The sequence below is a fragment of the Scomber japonicus genome, chromosome 21 (assembly GCF_027409825.1).
Source record: "Scomber japonicus isolate fScoJap1 chromosome 21, fScoJap1.pri, whole genome shotgun sequence".
NCBI classification, from domain to species: domain Eukaryota; kingdom Metazoa; phylum Chordata; class Actinopteri; order Scombriformes; family Scombridae; genus Scomber; species Scomber japonicus.
Window position 1 is genome coordinate 5,314,896 of NC_070598.1, and position 20,619 is coordinate 5,335,514.

Genomic DNA, 20,619 nt, shown 5'->3' on the forward strand with positions numbered 1-20,619 from the left:
TACGTGAATGCGCACGAACGCTCCCTGTCTCTGATTGGCTGGAGCATTGTTGTGTCATATTTATACACAAATGCTAAATTACATTTTAACAAACCTGATGCTGCTTTTAAGACTATTTTTGAACATATTTTGAATTGCTCTTCTTGCCAACCCTTATATATTTGTCACTGACCCATGTCTGAGTTTAAGTCCAGAGTTTTGTCTCATCATTTTTGAAGATAGAGACTTAAGCTACAACAGCGTTTTTTAACACAGGCTTTTAACACAAATAAAAGCAGCTGAGCTCATTTCATGGAAAAGAAGAGACTTTGCTTGTCATTGTGCCTACTTGATCAAAAGATAAGATCTGAAATACTTCCTCAGTGCTAGTCATTGAGTCATGAGAAAATGTATTTTACCGCTTTTCACATGAGAAAAAAAACTCCAACAACCCACAAACCTTTGATATAATGTAAAACTTCCTCTCAGCCATCTGGAAACAATGATACGAGAAGATAGAAATCAAACCTGACGAGGCGAATTAGTAGAAAACAAGAGTTCTCCTTTTAATTTCTCCAGCCACACAAACATATCGTCCTCATTTACAGTACAGACTCCCAATTTTTTAATTTGATTTTTTTTTAGCAAACACATCACAGTTTAAAAGTTTTCAAATGAGAAAAATACAACACAACTATGAAAAAAAAGAGACATATGCACAAATTAAAACCTATCAAAAATATAAAAAAACAGTACTCTTTAAATCTCATTTTCTGATAAAGTACCATTTGAAATAACAAAAACATTTAATGCACAATTGAGCAGACAAAAGAGATTGAACCATTAGTTTTGTTTTTTCTTTAAATAGAAGGAAAAAAAAAGACATAATTTTCATCATGCAGAGGTTGTAATATTAAATAACGAATCAAACAAAAATAATATATACTTCTATATATATCTCTCTCTTTTAAATTTTCAAGTCAAAGCACTCCCGTCCCTCATATAAGGGAAAATAAAATGACATATTTAAGAACACCAGAGAATACAAGATGCTTTCATTTAGCTGCCACTGTAGCATGGCCTTTTCTTTCTTTTTTTCAGAATTGAAAACATATCTCAGCAACATCTTTTTGGCACAGAAAAAGACGTTTCATAATGGCAGTAGCATTTTGCATCATATATATATATATGTGTGTATATATATATATATAAAAAGGAGGGCTGAGCTGTAGAGCTCTTTTTCCGGGGAAACAAAAAAAAAAGTAAATAAAATAAAGCAAAACAGGAACAAAACATTCTTTGCACCGACATCAGTCAGGAGAGTGGCGTCTCCCCCCCCAGCAGGGCGTGAGGCAAGCAGTTTATAAGCAGCTCAGTCCTACTGCAGCATGCTCTTGATAGTCTTGTTGGTTGATTCATCATTCAAATGCTTGGTTGTGTACCTGCAGGTGAGAGAAAGGACACAAAAATGTAAAAAAAAAGGCAACTTTCATAATGTGTGAGAAATTTGGGGCAGAATCGACAATGCATGCTGTTCCTGTTTTATAGTGAAACCCCAATTGGCAGCACCACCGCGCCCATCAGGTGTAACGGAGGTGAAAGATTTTGATAATTTTTCATCTCTAAGCTGTTAAGATGACACTGAGTGAATTTGAAGTAGGTCGGGTTAAATCTCTAGGAGGAGCTCGTTAAAGTACGAGATGTGAAAAATGGCGCCAAAAATCGAAAATTCTAATCAAAATGGCCGACTTCCTGTTGAAGTTAGGGTATGGGTCCAAGAGACTTTTTCATGCGTCTTTACATGATACACTTGCACACCAAATTTCGTTCTTCTATGTCAATCTGGAGCGAGGGGCTCAATTTTCTTAGGATTCAGATGATCCATCAACACCTTACACTCAGCACTTAGTCGCCCCCCTCTTTATTATGCTATGTGATGCTGTGATTCCCTCCTTTTCCTTTATTATTTTGGTGTATGTCTTCCTGAAGAAAAGGGACAGGTTGACACATGCACATTTCGGCAAACCATAAAATATGTTTAAATTCCTGACATGTGCCAATTTTCATGTTTTCGGGCCCATTTAAGCCACCAAAGGCTTCCTTCAGATTCAATAGGGACTTCACACTGTTAGAGCTCGAGCCCCTAAACACACAAAATGAGTGCGACCAGCTCTATAAAGTTAGACACATCTCCTCCCTTACATCTAAAATATTTTGTCATCGTCTGTCAGACCCGAGCTGTGATCACTGGGAGGGAATCTGGTGGCTTTTTGGGATGCAAGCGACCTCATGAGCTGGCATGCCTTGGGCCCAAGCAAAGAGAGTAAGAGAGAGAGAGAGAGAGTAAGAGAGTAAGAGAGTAAGAGAGTAAGAGAGTAAGAGAGAGAGATACAGATGTGAAGTCAAGCCGTGTCAGTTCGAGCAGCTGTGAGCAGCTTGGCGAGGCGACTGAAATTTTGGAAGGGGGGAGGGGAGAGGAGGGGTGGGGGAGAGACGAGGTGTCAGATGTAATCGGCCTTTCTGGAGAGGCTTCGACACCCAAACCCCGAATCCAGCACAGAAGTCTCACAGCTGACCAGATCCCCAGCGGACTGTGTAGAGCATGAGTCACTAAGCTGAAGACGAGGAAGAGGAGGGGGTGGAGGGGGAGGGGAGGTGTAAAATAAACCCTGAGGTCTGTCTCCTGCTCCTGAACAGGCACCTTTATCACTGAGCTTCCTCCTTTTGCCAATGAAAGAAGCCACAGCTGAGAAGTGTGCTAGCTGGCAGACTGTAGCTGTAATCACATTACATGCTGGGCTGTAAGGTGTGGAGGGGGGGGTGGGGGAGTGAGATGGGGATTTGGATGAGGGGGGGTGTCTGGGGTTACCTGAGAGCGTTGAGAAGGCCGTCTACGCTGTTGGGAGGCTGATCTTTGAGGACTTTGATGCAGCCTTTCATCTGTGGGGGAAGAGAAGAGAAATGACTGTTTAGACCTTCGGAGCGTGCTGTGAGAATACGGAGCGAGCCAGCGAGCGGACGGGGGGGGGATCAGACTCACATCGATTTTGGACGACTTGGCGAAAGCTCCTACAGGATGGACGTAGTCGTACAGGATGATGACCCCGACCATCACCCGCAGGCAGAAAGACACGGTGTCCTCACTGGCGAAACGGCTGCGATACTCCCTAAAAACAGACAGGAGGAGAAGTTATTAGAACAAAGAATAGTGAAGATGAAGAAGAAAGTCACATGTTTTTCAATTTTCTTCAGTATATTTAGTGTAATGTATATTTAATGTATATGTGTATGTGTGTATAATGATCATGTATATATGTTATAATGTACATGTATATAATAACTATAAAATGTGCATATATATTAGGGCTGGGCGATTATGGCAAAAATCTAAATCACCATTAATTGAACTTTAAACCTCGATTACGATTAATGAACGATTATCTCCACCCTTGATGAACAATGATGTATTTTCACAGTTTCTTTAGTTTAGTATTTTCCACTGCTGCCCTCACACATGAGGATCTTTACGGAGTGAATATAATGATGTTTTAAGGTGTGACGCTGTGGTTAATGTCTAGTTTACTTGATTAGAACTATGTAAAGATCATGGTTTGGGTTAAAATGAAGGAAGGAAGGAAGGAAAGAAGGACAGAGGAAAGGGAGGGAGGGAGGGAGGGAGGGGGGGGGAGAAGGACATTGGAAAGGAAGGGAGGAAGGAAGAAGGAAGGTAGGAGGGAGGGAGAAAGGAAGAGAGGAAGGAAGGAGGGAGAAAGGGAGAAAGGAAGGGAGGAAGGAAGGAGGGAGAAAGGGAGAAAGGAAGGGAGGAAGGAAGGAAGCTGTGGTTAATGTCTAGTTTACTTGATCAGAACTATGTAAAGATCATGGTTTGGGTTAAAATCATCACTGGAGACAAGTTTTCAAATTCCTTAAAGATATGCAACCTGTGCTGTCATGGCAACAGTGAACACCACGATTAACTGACATGAGAAAGATTAAGTCAATTAGAGTTTCTAAATGTCGGTTTCGATTATTGCCCAGGCCTAAAATATATATATGTATAATGTACATGTATGTAACTTAATTTTAGTGGTGAGATGTCTTTATAAGCCTTTTTTTGCTAATAAATAAACTAAACTGAGGCTTTCTGGAGGTCAGAGGTCACTTACGGTGTTTCCAACATGACTTTACAGATACTGGCCATCGTGCTTAAGCAGTCTGTCGTGTTCTCGATGGGCAGGTTCTTGTTCTTTTATAAACACACAGACACAGAGACACAGAGTTAGAGGATGTTCATGTATAACAGTCCACTGCTTTCTCTCCTGTGAGTTCAGTTTTTACCTCTGAGACAAACTTCGTTGTGCCGTCGCTTAACGTTTTCAACATGGGCGTGGCGTCGGCGTAGAACAGAGATATCCGATTGGCCAGTTCGTTGTTGACTTCGTTCTCGCCCTCCGCCTGAAAGCCATAAAAACAAAAGAACAAACGTTTTATTTTGAAATTTGTCATTTTCTTCATGTCAAAAGGTTAGAAACACTCCAGAGATCATGAAGGGAACTTTTATTCTTAGTGGAAAATGACCTATCTGCTCATTTTAATGTCTATCTGCCTTCATTATGAACGTTTATGTCCTCAAAACCAGCTGACCTTTCGTTAATTAAATTACCCAAAACAGCAGCCAAGTAGATATCACACATATCATGCAGCATCCGTAGTACATCGACCTCACTCTCCCCATCAAATAAAGGTAAAGTGGTAAAAATAATCTTTAAAAAAGGCCGAAAACGGGAAGAAAACAGCTTTGAACCCGTTGACCGACTCATCCACTTAAATAGAGTTCACATGTTTAAATCTTACTGAAAAAGATTGGTGCGATTTGAGCGGCTGCCAGCGACTGACGCTATGATTCACTTGTGGATTGGATTAATCCAATTTAAAACCTTCAAGTTATTTATTTATTTCCAAATACACTGCAAGATCAGGTGTTCCTTTATAGCTTCAGGGAACTCTCCTACTTCTTAAAACTAGAGTGGAAAAAGTAAAGATGTGTTGAATTATGTGAAAATGGAAGAAAACCTGAAAACAAGGTAGTGATAATTATTAAATACTAACATTACATCACACTTATTATAACCACGCAGTTCAGTTACAGTATGTGATATGAGTTTACCTTTAATCCTTACTAACTGTTGGGGTCAAATTTAACAGCTGTAAAAAACACTACAAATGACTTTTATTTTGAAATTTGACTTTTCCTAAAGAGGCAAACATGGAAATATTTCAAAATGTTATACTTTATTATAGGTGCTACACATTTGAGCCATATCTATTCAGTTAAATGAATAGTTAATAATAATAAACCCCACAGCTCCGTAAAGTTCTTGTCATTCTCACTTTCAAAATAAAATACATTTCAATCATTACTGCTATGTTATATTTTCATGTCTTAGGTAAAATAGGACATGATATTGTGTGATAGTAGCTGTTTTTCCTCCTAAAATTAGTAAAAAATCCACTTTCTCTGCTCTCTGAAACATTAATTGAAGGTTTAATCACATTTATTGATCAGTCAGATCGACTATTGATGCTTTCTAAACACATCTGTGCCTCAAAATTTGGTATAGACTCTTTTGATGAGGGGATACTTCGCCCAGGTCAAAATTTGGTATAGGATATAAACAGTATGTAAAGATTAAAAGCCATTTAATTAGATACAATTATCACTTATAAAAACATGTTAAAAAAGGAGGCTGATTCCTTCCCAAGCAGCCCTGCAGCTTCCTCTTGGTTTCCCAGCTGACTAACACGAACCCGTCCCGCTGCTTTACAGTTACAGACTGAAGCAGACACTGAAAACACCTGGCGGATAACAAAGAACAAGGTGTCTCTTGAACAGCCCGTTCTAAATCTGTCTGCATATTTAAATAACAAGAACACTTCCTGCCTTTATTCTCCTTTTCTTTTCTTCTTTTTCTTTTTTTTTTAACGAGGAAGCTGACAGAATAGGAATAATCTCCCCTTCCCACAAAAAAAATAAAAAATTCAAACCAATTCTGCGTTTTTTTGTTTTTAAAAAAAAAGGAAAAGAAATGATAACATATGAGTTCAAAGAGTGTTTACTGCAGGGACAGATGTGTTTCATCTCAGATGTCTGAATGATTCAGTTTTCTGAGCGGTGACTAAAACGTGGCGGCCGCCTGCGACTGCGCTGCGAGGGAGGACGAGTGTCTGAGCGTCTCTCTCTCTCTCTCTCTCTCTGTCTCTCTCTCTCTATCTCTCTCTCTCTCTTTCTGGCAGTGACAGGTCTTAACGACAGCTTGTCTGCGCCCATTTGTCTAATGGTGTATTCTGGGTTTGGAGAATAAAACCTCCTGTCAGACGGGTCAAAACTCAGAGCAGTTTCTCACACATACAGGAAGCTCCGTTTTTCTCCACTGAGTCTATCTTTAAGAAGTAATAGAGATATGGAAGCTGCATGTAAGACATTAAATGAGTCCCGTCATTCAAATGTGTTACAGGAAACATCCTAAAACACATTTCAATAGAAATAAGTGAGCTGCTTCCTTTTTTTGTGGAACTATTACTTATGGTTTAAAAATAACAGCCGGTCTTTAAATTATAGTCAAGATGCGATTAAAAATGCTCATCATTATGCATCATTATGCACTTTGTTTTAATCACTCTGTAAAAGCACTTTGAGTTGCCTTCATGTACCAAATGTGCTATACAAATACATTTGGATGAGTTTCTTTGTATTTTTAGATCAAAATTTTATCATTTTCTTCCTGTAAAACAAAATATGACCTGTGCTTATGCCGGTTTGAACCATAGACTGTATAGAAGAAATGGACGTAACATCCGTGACGTCACCCATTGGTTTGTGGACTGCTGCTCAGAAGCCAATAGTTTCGAATCTAGGCAGTGCCATCTTGAAAATTTCAGGTGCATGCTGGGAAAAATAAAAACATGGATTCTACTTATATGGGCATGAGGCGGAGCCATGGGCGGAGCGGGGAGGTTGCTATGGTTGCGAGGGCTGGATCTCGAGGACATTGGTCAATCAACCTGTCAATCAGGACGTAGCTACGCCCTAATGCATACCCTGCTTTATCGTCACATATAAAATCAGGGAGGCCAAAATGTCCCAAATGAACATCATACTGCATTGAAGAAGGCTTTAAACTAGCGATTGAGACCATAAACACATTTTGAAAACGTTTTACTGAGGTTAGAAATCAAGTGAGAAGTTGGTGAATTCTCCATTGACTTGTATAGAGACGGTCGCCCCCTGATGGCCTTTTGATATAATGCAGTTCTAAGTTACTTCCGCGTTGGCCTCATTTCAGAGGACCGGAGCTCCCCGCCTGGTTTGAACCAACCAATTCTACCAATAATGTAATTGTAGTACATTTTTGTCAGTGTACTTTGGATCAACTGTGCTGTGTTTAAAGTGTTATACCAGTAGCAGTTGAAGCTTGTTAAGAGGCTTGATAACGAGTTAATTATCAGAATCAGCTGTGTTAGAGTGGGAAGAGATATACCTAAAACATGCAGAGCAGTAGATCTACAGGAGCAGAGTTGGAGGCTACTGAGCTATATGAATAAAGTTGAAGGTAAAGTAATATCATGACGTCCACCCAATCAATCTTTAACTTTTAGAGCAGTTCAGAGTGAAGATTCTGAATTTGGAAGATCATCCTTTTCCTTCAGTGCCCCAAATAACTGGAATAACCTTCAACACACACTAAATATCAATCACCTACCAAACTCTGATTACTAACGTCCCTGTTTTCACTGTTTAACTGATTGTTATTTGTATGTTGTGTTGTTAACTTGACATCATTGTAAATAAGACAAACCTCAATGATTCTTCAAGGTTTAAATTAAAGGTTTGAATGAATGAATGAGACTCAAATCAGATTCCTCCAAACTTTACGTCCCCACCCGTCTGTCCTGTTTCACTCAGAAATGTGTCGCCTTGTGTTGTGGATGTTAAACACACTCTGGACTTTAAGATGCTTTCACACCTGTCAGCAGCTTAATTGATTTGATTGAGACGAGCTGACAGCTGATCATAATCAGAGTGACATCGAGCCACAAGGAGAAATCAAGAATCCAGTGACTGACAGCACGTCACGCTGCACTTTACTGAACTTTATGTGTTCATTTATCTCTTCTGGTGTCTCTAACTGGACCTCATTCATCTTAAAACAGTGAAGAAGAAACAGAAGCATCTTATATTTGACGCCATCTTTTCTTAAAATGAAGAGTAATGAAGACAAAATGGGAACACAACACTCATTTTTGAGGTTGGCAAACAGTCAATATGTGTATTTAAGTGAATAAAAAACACATTAGTATTAATTTAAAGTTATTTTTCTGGCCATCTAAAGAAAGTATGTCCAATATTAACTCTCCTTTTAGCTCTGAGTACTTCAGTTTTCATGCTTTTTGAGTTTTCCCTGAATCAAACCAAACATAAATGATAAAAAACCTCCTTAAACTGGTGTGTTAATGAACTCGATATGTTTAATTGTGTTTTCTGATGTCTCTAACTGGATCTCATGCATCTTAAACAGTGAAGAAGAAACAGAAGCATCTTGGCTTTCAACTGATTTTTTTTGGTCACTTGAGAGCATCGAAGACAAAATGTAAAAACACAACACTCCTCTTTTATGTTGGCAAACAGTCGATATGTGTGTTAAATAAATGAAACATTATTTTCCTGGCTAATTAAAGAAAGTACAATATTGACTTTCCTTTTCCTCTGTTTTTAGTCTGATATAACCTGCAGTGGTTGTTCTTTCTTCTTTTGTACGTCAGCCTAATCAGACTCAGACCAAACAGCTTAAATGATAAAACATCCTTAAATTGGTCTGTTAAAATGGCTCCATCCGAAACTTTAACCACTTTTTTCTTCATTTAAATTTGGGCTCATACATCCCAGAATACATAATGAACTCCACAGTGACCTGCAGGTACAGTAGATGTTTTTATCTCATGAGGATTTCCTCTGTTCTCCTGATTCGGGGATCGTGTTGCCTGCTGCTCTCCGCTTTACGCTTCAGACTCTCCGAAAACTCCCTGTGGGGCTCCGACTTGTTACGAGTCACTTCCTGTCGCCTCTCTCTCCCTCTCTCTATCTCTATCTCTCCCTCTCTTTCTGACTCCTGGGGGCGATCGAGCGGTCTAAAAAACTTCCATCTCAGCCTCGCTGGTTGAAGCAGTCTGAACTCTGCTGAAATTATAATGAGAACTGATGACTTTATTAAAGCAGGTCGGAGTCCAGACGGAATGCGATGATGACGCACGTTCCGGAATGCGATCGCTGCCGTCGCCATGGCAACGTCAAAAAGGAATATTAAAAAAAACTGCTCTTTGACTGCTTTAAGGCTCAAACGAAGACTCAATTATTAAGATAAACTTTCTTTTTGCAGAGTGAAGCTGCAGCTGACATCAAGGCAACTCTTATTTACTACATTACATCAGTACATTTAACTAATCGTGTCCTCTGACTTGGGTTCAGGAACCTCAGGCTGAACAAACTTGGTTGGTTTGGTAACAGAAAACATATGAAATGACACAATGACTTCTCTTTTATCTAATGACAGGACAAAGTCATAACGCAACCTTTTTTCCACAAACGGTCATTGATAAAACACTCGAAACGCTTCATAATATGACCGGATGTACACTTCCTCATCATCATCTATTGTAATCTAATAGGAAGGTCAGAAAGCTGATAATTCTACTTTTTATACAACTCTACATTTATTATTGAGGGCATAGTAGTTGTTGGTGTACAGGAGTGCATTACAAGTGTTCCTAATATTTTGTCCACCACATTAAAATATTAGGAAAAAATACAATAATGATAGCTGCTTAATAAAAAGTTGTGCTCTTTGTTAACGGGGTTTCTGCACCTAAGGACTGAGGCTTTATGTTTCAAATCAACTTGACACTATTAAAATGATATATTTTGTATATTTATATAATATGTATGATCTCAAATCAACTTTTGCTCTTATCATTGAATAAAACGCTGTTAAAAAAGGTGCAGTCTGTAGAATTTAGCGGCATCTAGCTAAACATACTCAGCAGAAATTGAATATAATATTGATGAGTATGTTTTAATTAGAGTAAAATCACAGAAAAATAAGAATGTTTGTGTTTTCGTTAGCTTACAAGAAGCTCTTTATATCTACATAGGGAGCGGGTCCTCTTCAATGGAGCCCGCCATGTTTCTACAGTAGCCCAGAAGGGACAAACCAAGCACTAGCGAGGGTTTCTCGGTTGGTTGCAATCTGCAAACTCACCACTAGAGGCCACTAAATCTTACATGCTGGTCCTTTAAAATGTATATTTGCTTGTAATTGTTCATTTTGTTCTGGTCATGGGGTTTGCCAGAGTCGCTACATTATATTTTTACCTTTCATTTACTTTAACAGTCAATTAAATCCATAAACTACAGTTCACTTTATAAATAACAACTGACTCTACACTGTATGTGATGTGCTAGTGTGTGTAACTTTGTATTTTCTATGTTTCCTGCGTGGTTTTTTGCTTTGTACTGTTTGTTATTGTGCTGTTACAAGTTTTAATATTGACCTACTGAAGGGACTGCAGACTCTGGTACATTACATCAAATGCTAACATCTATATTTGACACTGTACTGCTTACCACTACTAAATCTGCTCCTGTAGGCTGTTGTCACGCCGCACTATTAAGCAACTATTACTATCTAACAACTATCAGAAATAACAGAGGACTTTGTGTCTTCAGCTGAGCATCATCTTTACTGTTTTGTGCACTTCTTTAATCCTGTTAACCTTCGTGAGAGCAGGTGGCGGCCTGCGCAGAACCGATCGATACATCACCAAAAAACAGAAAAGAAAGAGCTGGACCTGACTGAGATGTAAAGACTAAACCATATTTAATGAATCAGCTCAAAATTTAAACACCCACCATGACTAAAAGTAGGATTTTCATAACATTTTATGATCTTAAATTCTGCTAAATAATATATTTAAGACTTAATTTTAAGGATTTGGAGGAACTCCCCTGTTTAAGGAGTGAGGACTCACCGGTACGTTGTTGATCCGCATGCGGCTCAGGGTTCTCCTATAGTAGCTGAAGTCATTCTGAATGGCAGGATTTGTCATCTAGAATAAAAATGAAAAGGAGGAAAAATAAATACAACATCTTAATCCAGAAAAGAGAGAGAGAGAGAGAGAGAGAGAGAGAGAGAGAGAGAGAGAGAGAGAGAGAGAGAGAGAGAGAGAGAGAGAGAGAGAGAGAGAGAGAGAGAGAGAGAGAGAGAGAGAGAGACAGACAGAGAGAGGGAGTTTGTGTGCATGTCTGTAGGTGGCACAGCCTGCAGCAGGACATTCAGCTCTGGATCAAACATCATCATGACAGAATGTTTTAGCCAACAAGGCAGAAACGTAGCTTTGGGGGGAAAATGACATAAAAAGAAGACTGATACAAATTACAATTTTATTTGCTGAAGTGGATTTGAATCCTTTGACACTCATCCCCCACCCCCCCACCCTTTCCTCCTTCCTCCTTCAACCCATCTTTTTTTTTTCTTCTTCTTCATTTTACATCCACATCCCTGCTCATCCTGTCAGGAGAAATTTGGTTGTTTTTCCTCCGACAGTCAGACTGTGAATCGGTACAGTTTGTGACAAGAAGGGTCAAAAATTACAAAGCTGGCAAAAAAAAAAAAAAAAAAAAAAAAAAGGTTCAAAGGCTTCTCATTAAGGATTGAGGCGAGGTTAGAGAGCTGGAGGACAAATGTAGGATTTACACACACAGTTACCCTCTAATAGGCTGTTTGAAGAAGTCAGTTTAACGTCTTTGACACCTTCCTAAAAAAAAATATGAATCATCTAGTTTTGACAACAAACAAACTGACCCCTTTATAATAATTTAAAAAAAAAAAAACTCCAGAAAGCTTCTCTCAGCCACCAGCAAGAGGCTCATCATGTGGCTAATTATCCTCATTCCTGTATGAGCCTGTCACAGTCAAAGCTGCACTGGCAGCATGCTAATCCCGCTACAATAGACTGGTACTCAGTCTGTGTCCACTGTGTCCACCAGGAGAGACAGGCTGCTCCGCCAGGGAGGGGCCGCACGCCGCTCAGACACTTTAACTAGGTCAGAAGCCCGTGGATGGGGTGTGAAAGATTGATGAATAGGCCTGGCATGCCACCTTGCACCCCCTACCTTCATGTTTTTATCTTGCCAGTCTGGGTAGTGGGCACTAATTGGGACGTCGCAGCAAAAATCGCCTGGGGGTGTCGGGGTGCTCCTTTTTTCACCCCCCCCCCCCCCCCTCTCTCCTCTCCTCCTGTACTTTTTGTATCTAAAGGAGCGAGAGGGCTTGAAGGGGGAACCAGTTCACCCACTGTCTAACCAGATGAGCGCTCAAACAATTAGGGGTTTTTTTGACAATGGGCATTGAAGCGACACCCACGCTCCACTCCTGGTGTTTTTCTAGGTTGAAGCACATCAGCAATTTGTGTCTGAATTCAAGCCACATAAGTTCTTCCAAGTTCTTCTTCTTCTTCTTCTCCTTCTTCTCCATCATCTAGAAAAACCTGCCACATTATGCAGAACAACAATTTACCGGTCTCTTTCCCCTCCACAATAACCCTTATTAGCCATTCTACTGACATCCTTTGTATTATAAACAGCGGAGCGGTATCAGGCTTCTAATTAAATGCTAATCATGCGCTCACTGGCTGCAGTTTAAAATTGCACAGAGCTCCAAAAAAAAAAAAAATCAATTTGAGGGGCAAGAGCAGCTTGTTGGGAGACTAAGAGGTCTGGTTTCTATCACAGAGAGGTAAAAAAGGTGAGTTTGTGTTTTTTTTATAGTTGTAGAAAGTAGAAACTGACACTTGGGGTTGTGTGTGTGTGTGTGTGTGTGTGTGTGTGTGTGTGCGTGGGGAGAGGAATCTTACTTTAAGCTCATCGAAGCGCAGTGTGAAGTGCAGGATCTCTGCAAACTGCTTGGCCAGCGCCTGCTCCCGCTCCAGGTGCTGAGTGGGGTCGTCGTAAGTCTCGCTGGTCAGAGCTCCCAGGAGGCTGTGCAGCGCCGCCTCTGTAAGGGGGGGGGGGGGGGGGGGGGGGGGAGATTTCTGGGTTATAGATACAACTTGCCATGAACACATCAACCTCTTTTTTTTTTATAGAGCTTTTAATCATCTGGCAGGTGATCCAGACAGCTGCTATCTATCTTATAATCTTTCACATTCAGGTTTCCATCTCTATAGTCTCTCTAGAAATTAGTAGAGCTGAAACAATTAGCTATTTTAATAATTCATAATTGACGTTACAAGCCAAAGCCAAACATTCCTTTGTGCCAGCTGCTTTTTTTCCTTTCTCACAGTTGACAGTAAACTACAATCATTTTAATTCAGACATAAAACAATCAATTTGAAGACATCTGCTCGGTGTCAACGGCATATTTTAATGATTTTCTGACTGATTTCATACACCGAACATTTAATTAACTAATGAAGAAACTTGCAGCCCTGTAAAAGCTCCTAATAAAAGAAGTTGTATAGCAGAGTGATTCATACTCGAGTGTAAAGTGCAGAAACAATATGACAACAAATCAATTGACAAAATTAAAAAGGTAATCATCTAAATAAGTGATGCAATAGTAACTGATTAAGTGAGGGTTTTGCTGCTTCATATCATTAAAGACTTTTCTGGATTGTTGATTGACACCAAAAGATAGAAAAAACAACCAGAAACCAAATCCAATGAATTATAATTATGTATGAAACACATCTGGCAGTATTAGAGTATATCGGACGGACTTACAGTAAAAACACACCAAGTTGATCTTAACCTTACAAACCCGGAAAACAAAAGGAACAAGAAAAAATAAAAAAAATCCTCCCAGTAAAGAGTTTTATCCAGAAGTGAGTTAAACTGCTGTGTGTTGGTGTACATGCTCTCTCTATGTGTGTGTGTGTGTGTGTGTGTATGTGTGTGTGTGTGACGGCCGGCTGAAGCTTCCCGATTAGGACAGAGACAGATAATAATGGGGCAGCGGTGGTGCCCAAACTGCCCAGGGCCCAGTGCCAGTCTAAGAGGGGAGGGGAGGGGCGGGGGGACAAGGGGGGAGGAGGAGGAGGAGGGAGGAGAGCTGAGAGCTGAGAGGAGGGTTCATGAGGGCACAGAGGCTTTCTTGGTGAGATGCAGAGGAGACATGGGACTAATTATCTCATTGGCATGAAATAAGGGAGGGGGGGGTAACATTGGGGGGAGGGGGGTGTAAGGGAAGGGGATTTCATTCAACTAGGATTACACTCATTGTTTTGACAGTAAGTAAATACAAAGCCTGTGCCATGCCTCACATAGCATACCAATAGACTGATAATTAAGCATGCAGGAGGAGCACGGGAAGGGAAATCGAGGAAAAGATTAAGTGAGAAATCTACTCGTCAAACTTCCGAGCAAGTAATAATATTATACAAACATGTTTTCCTCACACACACACACACACACACACAACTGAATTTATAGATAGTTATTTATAGATGCAGATGTTTGGATGTTGAGTAGACATAAACACAGACGAGCTGCTTGATACCAAATGAGATGCTTTAGTGTATTCATACAATTATTGTTGATTACACATGATGCAGTAGAGCATGTCAATATTTTTTTTTTTTTAAACAGAGAAGGAGGCAGATTCAGGCGGCGGCGACAGTCTACTTAAGATAATCGAAAAACTGAAGGGGGGGGGGTGGGGGTGGGGTGGGGGGGGCATTTGGAGGAGCTTGCCAGCGCAGTGCAGTAAATTGAGCACGTTTGCCATTCAGTAATGACTCCCATCTGCTTGGGCCAGCGTTTGCAGTGAAGCGGCTGAATAAAAATGGCCTTAGTGGTGCAGTTTTTTTTTTTCTTCTTCTTCTTCTCCTCTCCTCCATTCCCTCCCTCCCTCCCTCCTTCCACCACCATCACATCCCAGTCAAAACAGAAGTTAAGATGGAGCTGCTTTCAGGCCTTAAAGAAATGAGCCACTCTTGTATGTCGGGAAGTCAGGGCACGGTGGAGGAGGGAGGAAGAGGAGGAGGAGGGAGGAAGAGGAGAAGAGGAGGAGGAGGGGGGGGGCGATGTCTGAACTCATCAGGTCACGGCAGAGCAGGCAAGCAGAATGCGGGCACGTAGGCGCTTTATTCACACACAGAGAGAGAGAGAGAGAGAGACAGAGAGAGAGAGAGAGAGAGAGAGAGAGAGAGAGAGAGAGAGAGAGAGAGAGAGAGAGAGAGAGAGAGAGGAGGGTCAGAGGATGGCGGGACTTTAGTCTGGTCTAGACTACAATCTCAAAAATCTAGATCTGTTTCTTAAACCATCAATCTAGGATCTTGAGGTGGAAGTCTGGATCTATAAATTCATATCAGTGATGTTAAATTTGAGTGTTAATGAAGCAGCTGATTACTTGACCAGGAGAAATCTTGCACCCCCCCCCCCCCCCCCACCCCCAACCCCCCGCCTTTCATTTCATATGCAAAGCTAATTAATTGACTAATTTTCGACAAGATTAACCAACATGAACTGTGTGTTTACATGGCTGATTAATCTTTAATGTCATTTATAAAGCAAATATGTCAAACATCTGCACGTTACGGCCTCTCCTAAATGTGATGATATTGAGATGATTCTCTTTATATTGTGGTAATAAATATTTTCAGGGGTTTTTATTATGTAAATCTTGAGCTCTTAAATGTATATTGTGATGTCAGAGAAGTCAAACTAGTACTGAGAAACAGATAAGCATTTTTTTTTTTCAATGTAAAGCCACTTACATAAGCTTCCCTCCAATATATATAACCTATCCATCCATCCTGAGCTCATTAGTCGTGCTCTTCGGATCGCTCCACCAGCCTCTAGTAATGGACTTTCAGCTTCACGCATATCAGAGGGGACAGCAGGCTGCGGAGACCATCGTGACCCCCCCACCCACCCACTCCGAAGCCTAGAAGTCAAGGTAGTGAAATAGAGCAGCAGCAGCAGCCGATGCTCGGTTGTGACCTATTTCATTACATAACAGCCATCGCCAGGCTGCCGTCGCCGCCACCGCCACCGCCCATCACTCCCATTGACTACCTTCTCTAGTACCACTGGGATTACCATGGGCTCCACCTCCACACACCCCCCCCCTCCCTCCTCTCTCCAAGCCTGAGGGTCATAAGAAGATCAAGGAGCAGTAAGCCTACTCCCTCCTAAACGCCCCCCCTTCTTTCTCTCTATGTATCCACGCTAATTAAACAACCAATAGCCCCATCCTACACAGAGGTCAGCGCACAGTGCAACGCAAGCAGCATGCAGAGAAATGCAGGGCTCTGCAGGGCTGTGGGGGGCTGTGGGGGTTTGCAGAGTCTGTTTATATAAGGCCGGCGGTGCATGTTATGTATGTGGTATGTGCTTATGTGTTGGATTGCGTCTTGGACTTTTGCAGCTCAGCAGTCAATGCTGCACATGCACATGACACACATTAAATTAAGGTCACTATATGGAGATTGTGTCTGTATGTAAGACCTATATAAAAAGGACATCGGCTCTCGTGTATCATCGTATCAATGTTTGACGGCGATTAAATGAACAAACTGCACTTGGATTTGCAGCGACAGCGTTTATTTTACGTTTGAGCGAAATCTCTCAAGACACCTGAGCTCCACTTATGTGTATGTTGTATGTATGTGTAGGTTAGGCTTTACACAATCAGGATTTTTGGGGCCAATCAGCGATCAGTGAGTTTAAATACCAATCACCGATCCGATCACGTCTTCTTTGTCCACGCTCCATGTCTTAAACTCGGCTTCTCCTCCTCGTGTTCCTATCCAGGTACATTTGTGGTGTTGAAACATTTTGCAGATGCTTCCCCACGAGGTACTTAAGTGTTGCACAGATTGTTAAACAGCTTGTGTTTTATCTGTCTGCCCACAACACCCACATGTTTGTTTGAATCCGACAGCTCATGATTCAAGATTCAAAAAACTTTATTGTCCGTCACATCGCGACAGGGCTCAAAACTAGCTGTCGGATTCAAACAAACATGTGGGTGGTGTGGAACTTCTTCTTCAGAGTAAATGAGACAGATAAAACACAAGCCATCTGTAATCTATGCAACGGGAGCATCTGCAAAAAGTTTCAACATGACGACATTGATCAGATCGGCGAATTAAGACATTACAGCCGATCTCATAAATTACATAAAATGCTAAATATCGGCCGATCCGATATAGCCGATCATAGTATACGTGTGTGTCTTTGTGTGTGTGTGTGAGATGTAATTTCTTCCTGGACTACATAATCCTGTTCCTGCAGACACAGACCTAATCTCTGGGAGAACTCGTAGAACTTCTTCAGTTTCCCCACCAGGGGAACCACGGCCGCCCACGCCTGCTCCTGTAGCGCCTCATCATTCGGGTTCTGGATCGCCTAAGAAGTGAAAAACACCAAAAAAGAAAAAAAGACCTTCAGTGCAAAGCAAAGCAAGTAGATAAAATGTTTTTTTTAATTATATTGTATTTTATAGTGAAAGGGTTAAAAAAAAAAAAAGAAGAAATAATTACGTTTCTGTGCTCTTGAACTTTGGTTCTGGTGATTTTTGAAGCTACTGAAAGCATCTGATTCTCCACAAAAGCGCCTTTTCACTCTTGTGCATTTACTTCCGACTAAAGACTAACAATAACAAACTATTTCTCTTCTGTCGGGCTTCATTCAAACTAAGGTTAAAAAGAGAATTCATTTAATAAATCCTGCCACCGTTATTGAATTAATCCCAACAGTAGCATCTTGTAAAGGCTTATTTCACTCTAAGGAAGCTCCACAGAGACACAAGATCACCTTAAATCCATTTTAGCAATGCAAAATATGATTTAAAGACAAAAGAATTAAGAAATTGAGCTCATAAACTCAGTGTAGGACTATTGTAATGCAGCGCTCCTTTTCTGCACACTCTCCTCTCTAACCCTGCCGGCGCTCTGGCTGCTTGTCAGCTGGGAGGTGCGTATTTCTGTCAGGTGTACCTCTCTGATCTCCTGCCCCGCTCCTTTGTAAGCCTGCAGCTCATCTAGGATCGCCTTTGCATCCTTCAGCACCACGTCCACCTCGTCCCACACCTCTCGCTCTGCGTCTGTGGGCTGGGCATCTGCAAGAAAAGACGATGAAAAACAAGGTTAAAAAAAAGAGAAAGAGAAAAAACCCCTTCTTTGGTATGATAGAAATTATAATAAGAACCTATTTGATTATGTTAATGAGATTTCACTTAAATAATCTCATCTTTCCTCTGCTTCCTCACTGTTAAATTTTGACACCACCCACTTTTCCTGGCTGAGAGACGGAGAGGAAAACGGATCAAGATAAGAAGAATAAGAAAAAAAAAAAAGGGGTTAAGCCACAGTCTCTCTCTAACAGCTCTGTGTGTGTGAGTGTGTGTGTGTAGAGTTTCTAGAGTTATCCAGCTCAGGAGACGTGCCAGTGAGGAGTTGCAGCACTATGCACCTTCTCTTTCTCTCTCTCTTTCTCTCCCTCTCTCTCTCTCTCTTTCTTCACCACCTGAAGCAAAAAGAAACACCTTGCCAAGTGTGATGACTGTAACCAACTCCTGCTCCCCTGCAGAAGAAAAATACCTGCAGCACAGCTTTTATTGGCAGCTGTAGTCCTTTTAATAGAAGAAAAAAAAGGAACATATAAAAAAGTATCTTGTGTTGTACTATACATTTAGAAATAAGGGGTGCAAACCTTTCTGGGGGGCTAACATCAGGAAATAACAACTTAAAAGACCATGCTTAGAACTTTTGAAAAACATTAAAATATTTAATAAATATACAATCATCCAAAAAAAACTAAATCTCCTTTTCTATCACTTTACCTAGAAACAGTTGGAGCAGTACAAGGCTTTGTTTTCTCTTAAGGTATGACTTAGTCTCCGGGTTTTTGCCAAGTGTGAGAACGCTACAGTGCCGGGATCAAGCTGTGCTGAGGGGGGCCTCGGGCTACAACACACAAGCAGCTGAACTTAGCTGCTTTATATATTTGAAGGGGGGGGGGGGGGGGGGGGGTGAGGCGAGAGAGGGGGGGTCTGTGCTGCAACTCTGCCCTGATTGATATTCTGTGCACACTACAGCATGGAAGAGGTAGGTTGATGGAAAGTGTCGGGGGCTCTTGTGGTGGATTTGATTCATTTGCCTCTGGGAAGAACAGAGTAACAGATAAGTGTGAGAGAGAAGGAGAAGGAGAAGGATGTGGAGGGGAGGAGGAGGGGGGGGGGGGGGGGTTAAAGAGTTTGTAGTTTTTTTAATGTTATGTTAAGATATGCATGTGATCAATATCAAGAGAGGGGAGCAATTACTTTATACTACGATGGTGTAAATTATCTGTGATAGGGAACAATAGTCACCTTCAAAAAGAGACGATAAGAGTATTACAACTCTTCAAGACATTAATGAGACCTTAACTTTCAAGTATTAGTCGCTCAATATCAATAAAACACTCTTTTTTTTTCTACTTCAGAGTGAAGTAAGCCTGAAAAGCTAACAGGATGTCGTACTTAAAAGTTATATATTAGCTGCTAATATGAAGTGTGGCAATGCTAAGGTCAAAGGTCATGTCCATGTATCATACAATAAGTCCATATATAGACATGTGGATGCTGATTATTAGGTTATTGTACGATAAGTTGATAATTATTCTACCAGAGAGACTGATAAATATAGTAAAACCCCTTAACTATAATGTATTTGATATGTTTGATATATTTATACGTTGATAATTATTGTGACAGGCCTGTGTATTAGTGGCCTGTTGCTTGGTGCAGAGAGGAGTAGTCGGCCACCTGTTGAACTGTCTGTTATTTGCTTGTGTTGCAAAAAAAAATTTGGACTCACTTTCAAAATCGAGGAAAAAATTGGGCTCCTGTTCCAGATCTGTGCATGTCAAAACTTTCAGCAGGTTCCCCATGTTACGATACCTGTAGAGAAAAAAAGACAAAAAAGAAAAAAAGAGAGAAAGAAATCAATACATGAGGAGACAGCAGATGGTGATATTGTGTGTGTGTATGTATCTACGGGCACCTTCGCTGTTGTTCTGCTTCATCGCCCTCTCTCTCACTCATGAACTCAATAACCTGCTGCCCCAGATGTGCCCACCGCTTCTAGACACCGGCGCGCCCACCCCCCCCACCCCCCCACCCCCCCACCCTCTCCCCTGCTACCCCTTCCCCAAATGTGTGTTTCCTGCACTAACCAGATGTCTAACCAAAAAGTCCCAAAAATAAAAAACTCGGTTTGACTTTTTTTTTTTTTTTTTCTGCTTTGCAAAGTTTCTTCCCAGCAATCACGCAGACAGTTGTATGCAAAGTAAAAGCATTTAAAGAAACCTCCTGAGGGGAAACCAAACATAATAATGTAGCAAGATAAATCTAATTAAACTTTTATAAACCAAAAAAAAAAGAAAGAAGAGAGGTCGTCATGTAGAAATAAGAGAGTCTGATAATGTATTTTATTCTATGTTTGTGAATTAGATATCGTATGTTCTGCAGAATCATAACGTCTCGGTCATATGAGCTGAAACATGACATTAATATTTTATATACACACTTTAGTAATGCAAGT

General features: G+C 40.8%; 1 protein-coding gene across 1 annotated transcript in view; it reads right to left on the minus strand.

Annotated features, from left to right (window-relative positions):
• Positions 1-526: 526 nt before the first annotated feature.
• fam49bb (family with sequence similarity 49 member Bb) overlaps positions 527-20,619 on the minus strand; it is a 54,099-nt gene continuing 34,006 nt past the window's right edge. The window contains exons 3-12 of the mRNA XM_053342724.1: positions 19,894-19,976; positions 18,034-18,155; positions 17,338-17,443; positions 12,946-13,085; positions 11,062-11,139; positions 4,318-4,434; positions 4,146-4,225; positions 3,020-3,146; positions 2,849-2,919; positions 527-1,421 (exon numbers count right to left, since the gene is read on the minus strand). Of these exons, the coding sequence (XP_053198699.1) occupies positions 1,358-1,421; positions 2,849-2,919; positions 3,020-3,146; positions 4,146-4,225; positions 4,318-4,434; positions 11,062-11,139; positions 12,946-13,085; positions 17,338-17,443; positions 18,034-18,155; positions 19,894-19,966 (978 nt within the window). The 5' untranslated portion in view covers positions 19,967-19,976 and the 3' untranslated portion in view covers positions 527-1,357. The remainder of the gene's footprint in view (positions 1,422-2,848; positions 2,920-3,019; positions 3,147-4,145; positions 4,226-4,317; positions 4,435-11,061; positions 11,140-12,945; positions 13,086-17,337; positions 17,444-18,033; positions 18,156-19,893; positions 19,977-20,619) is intronic.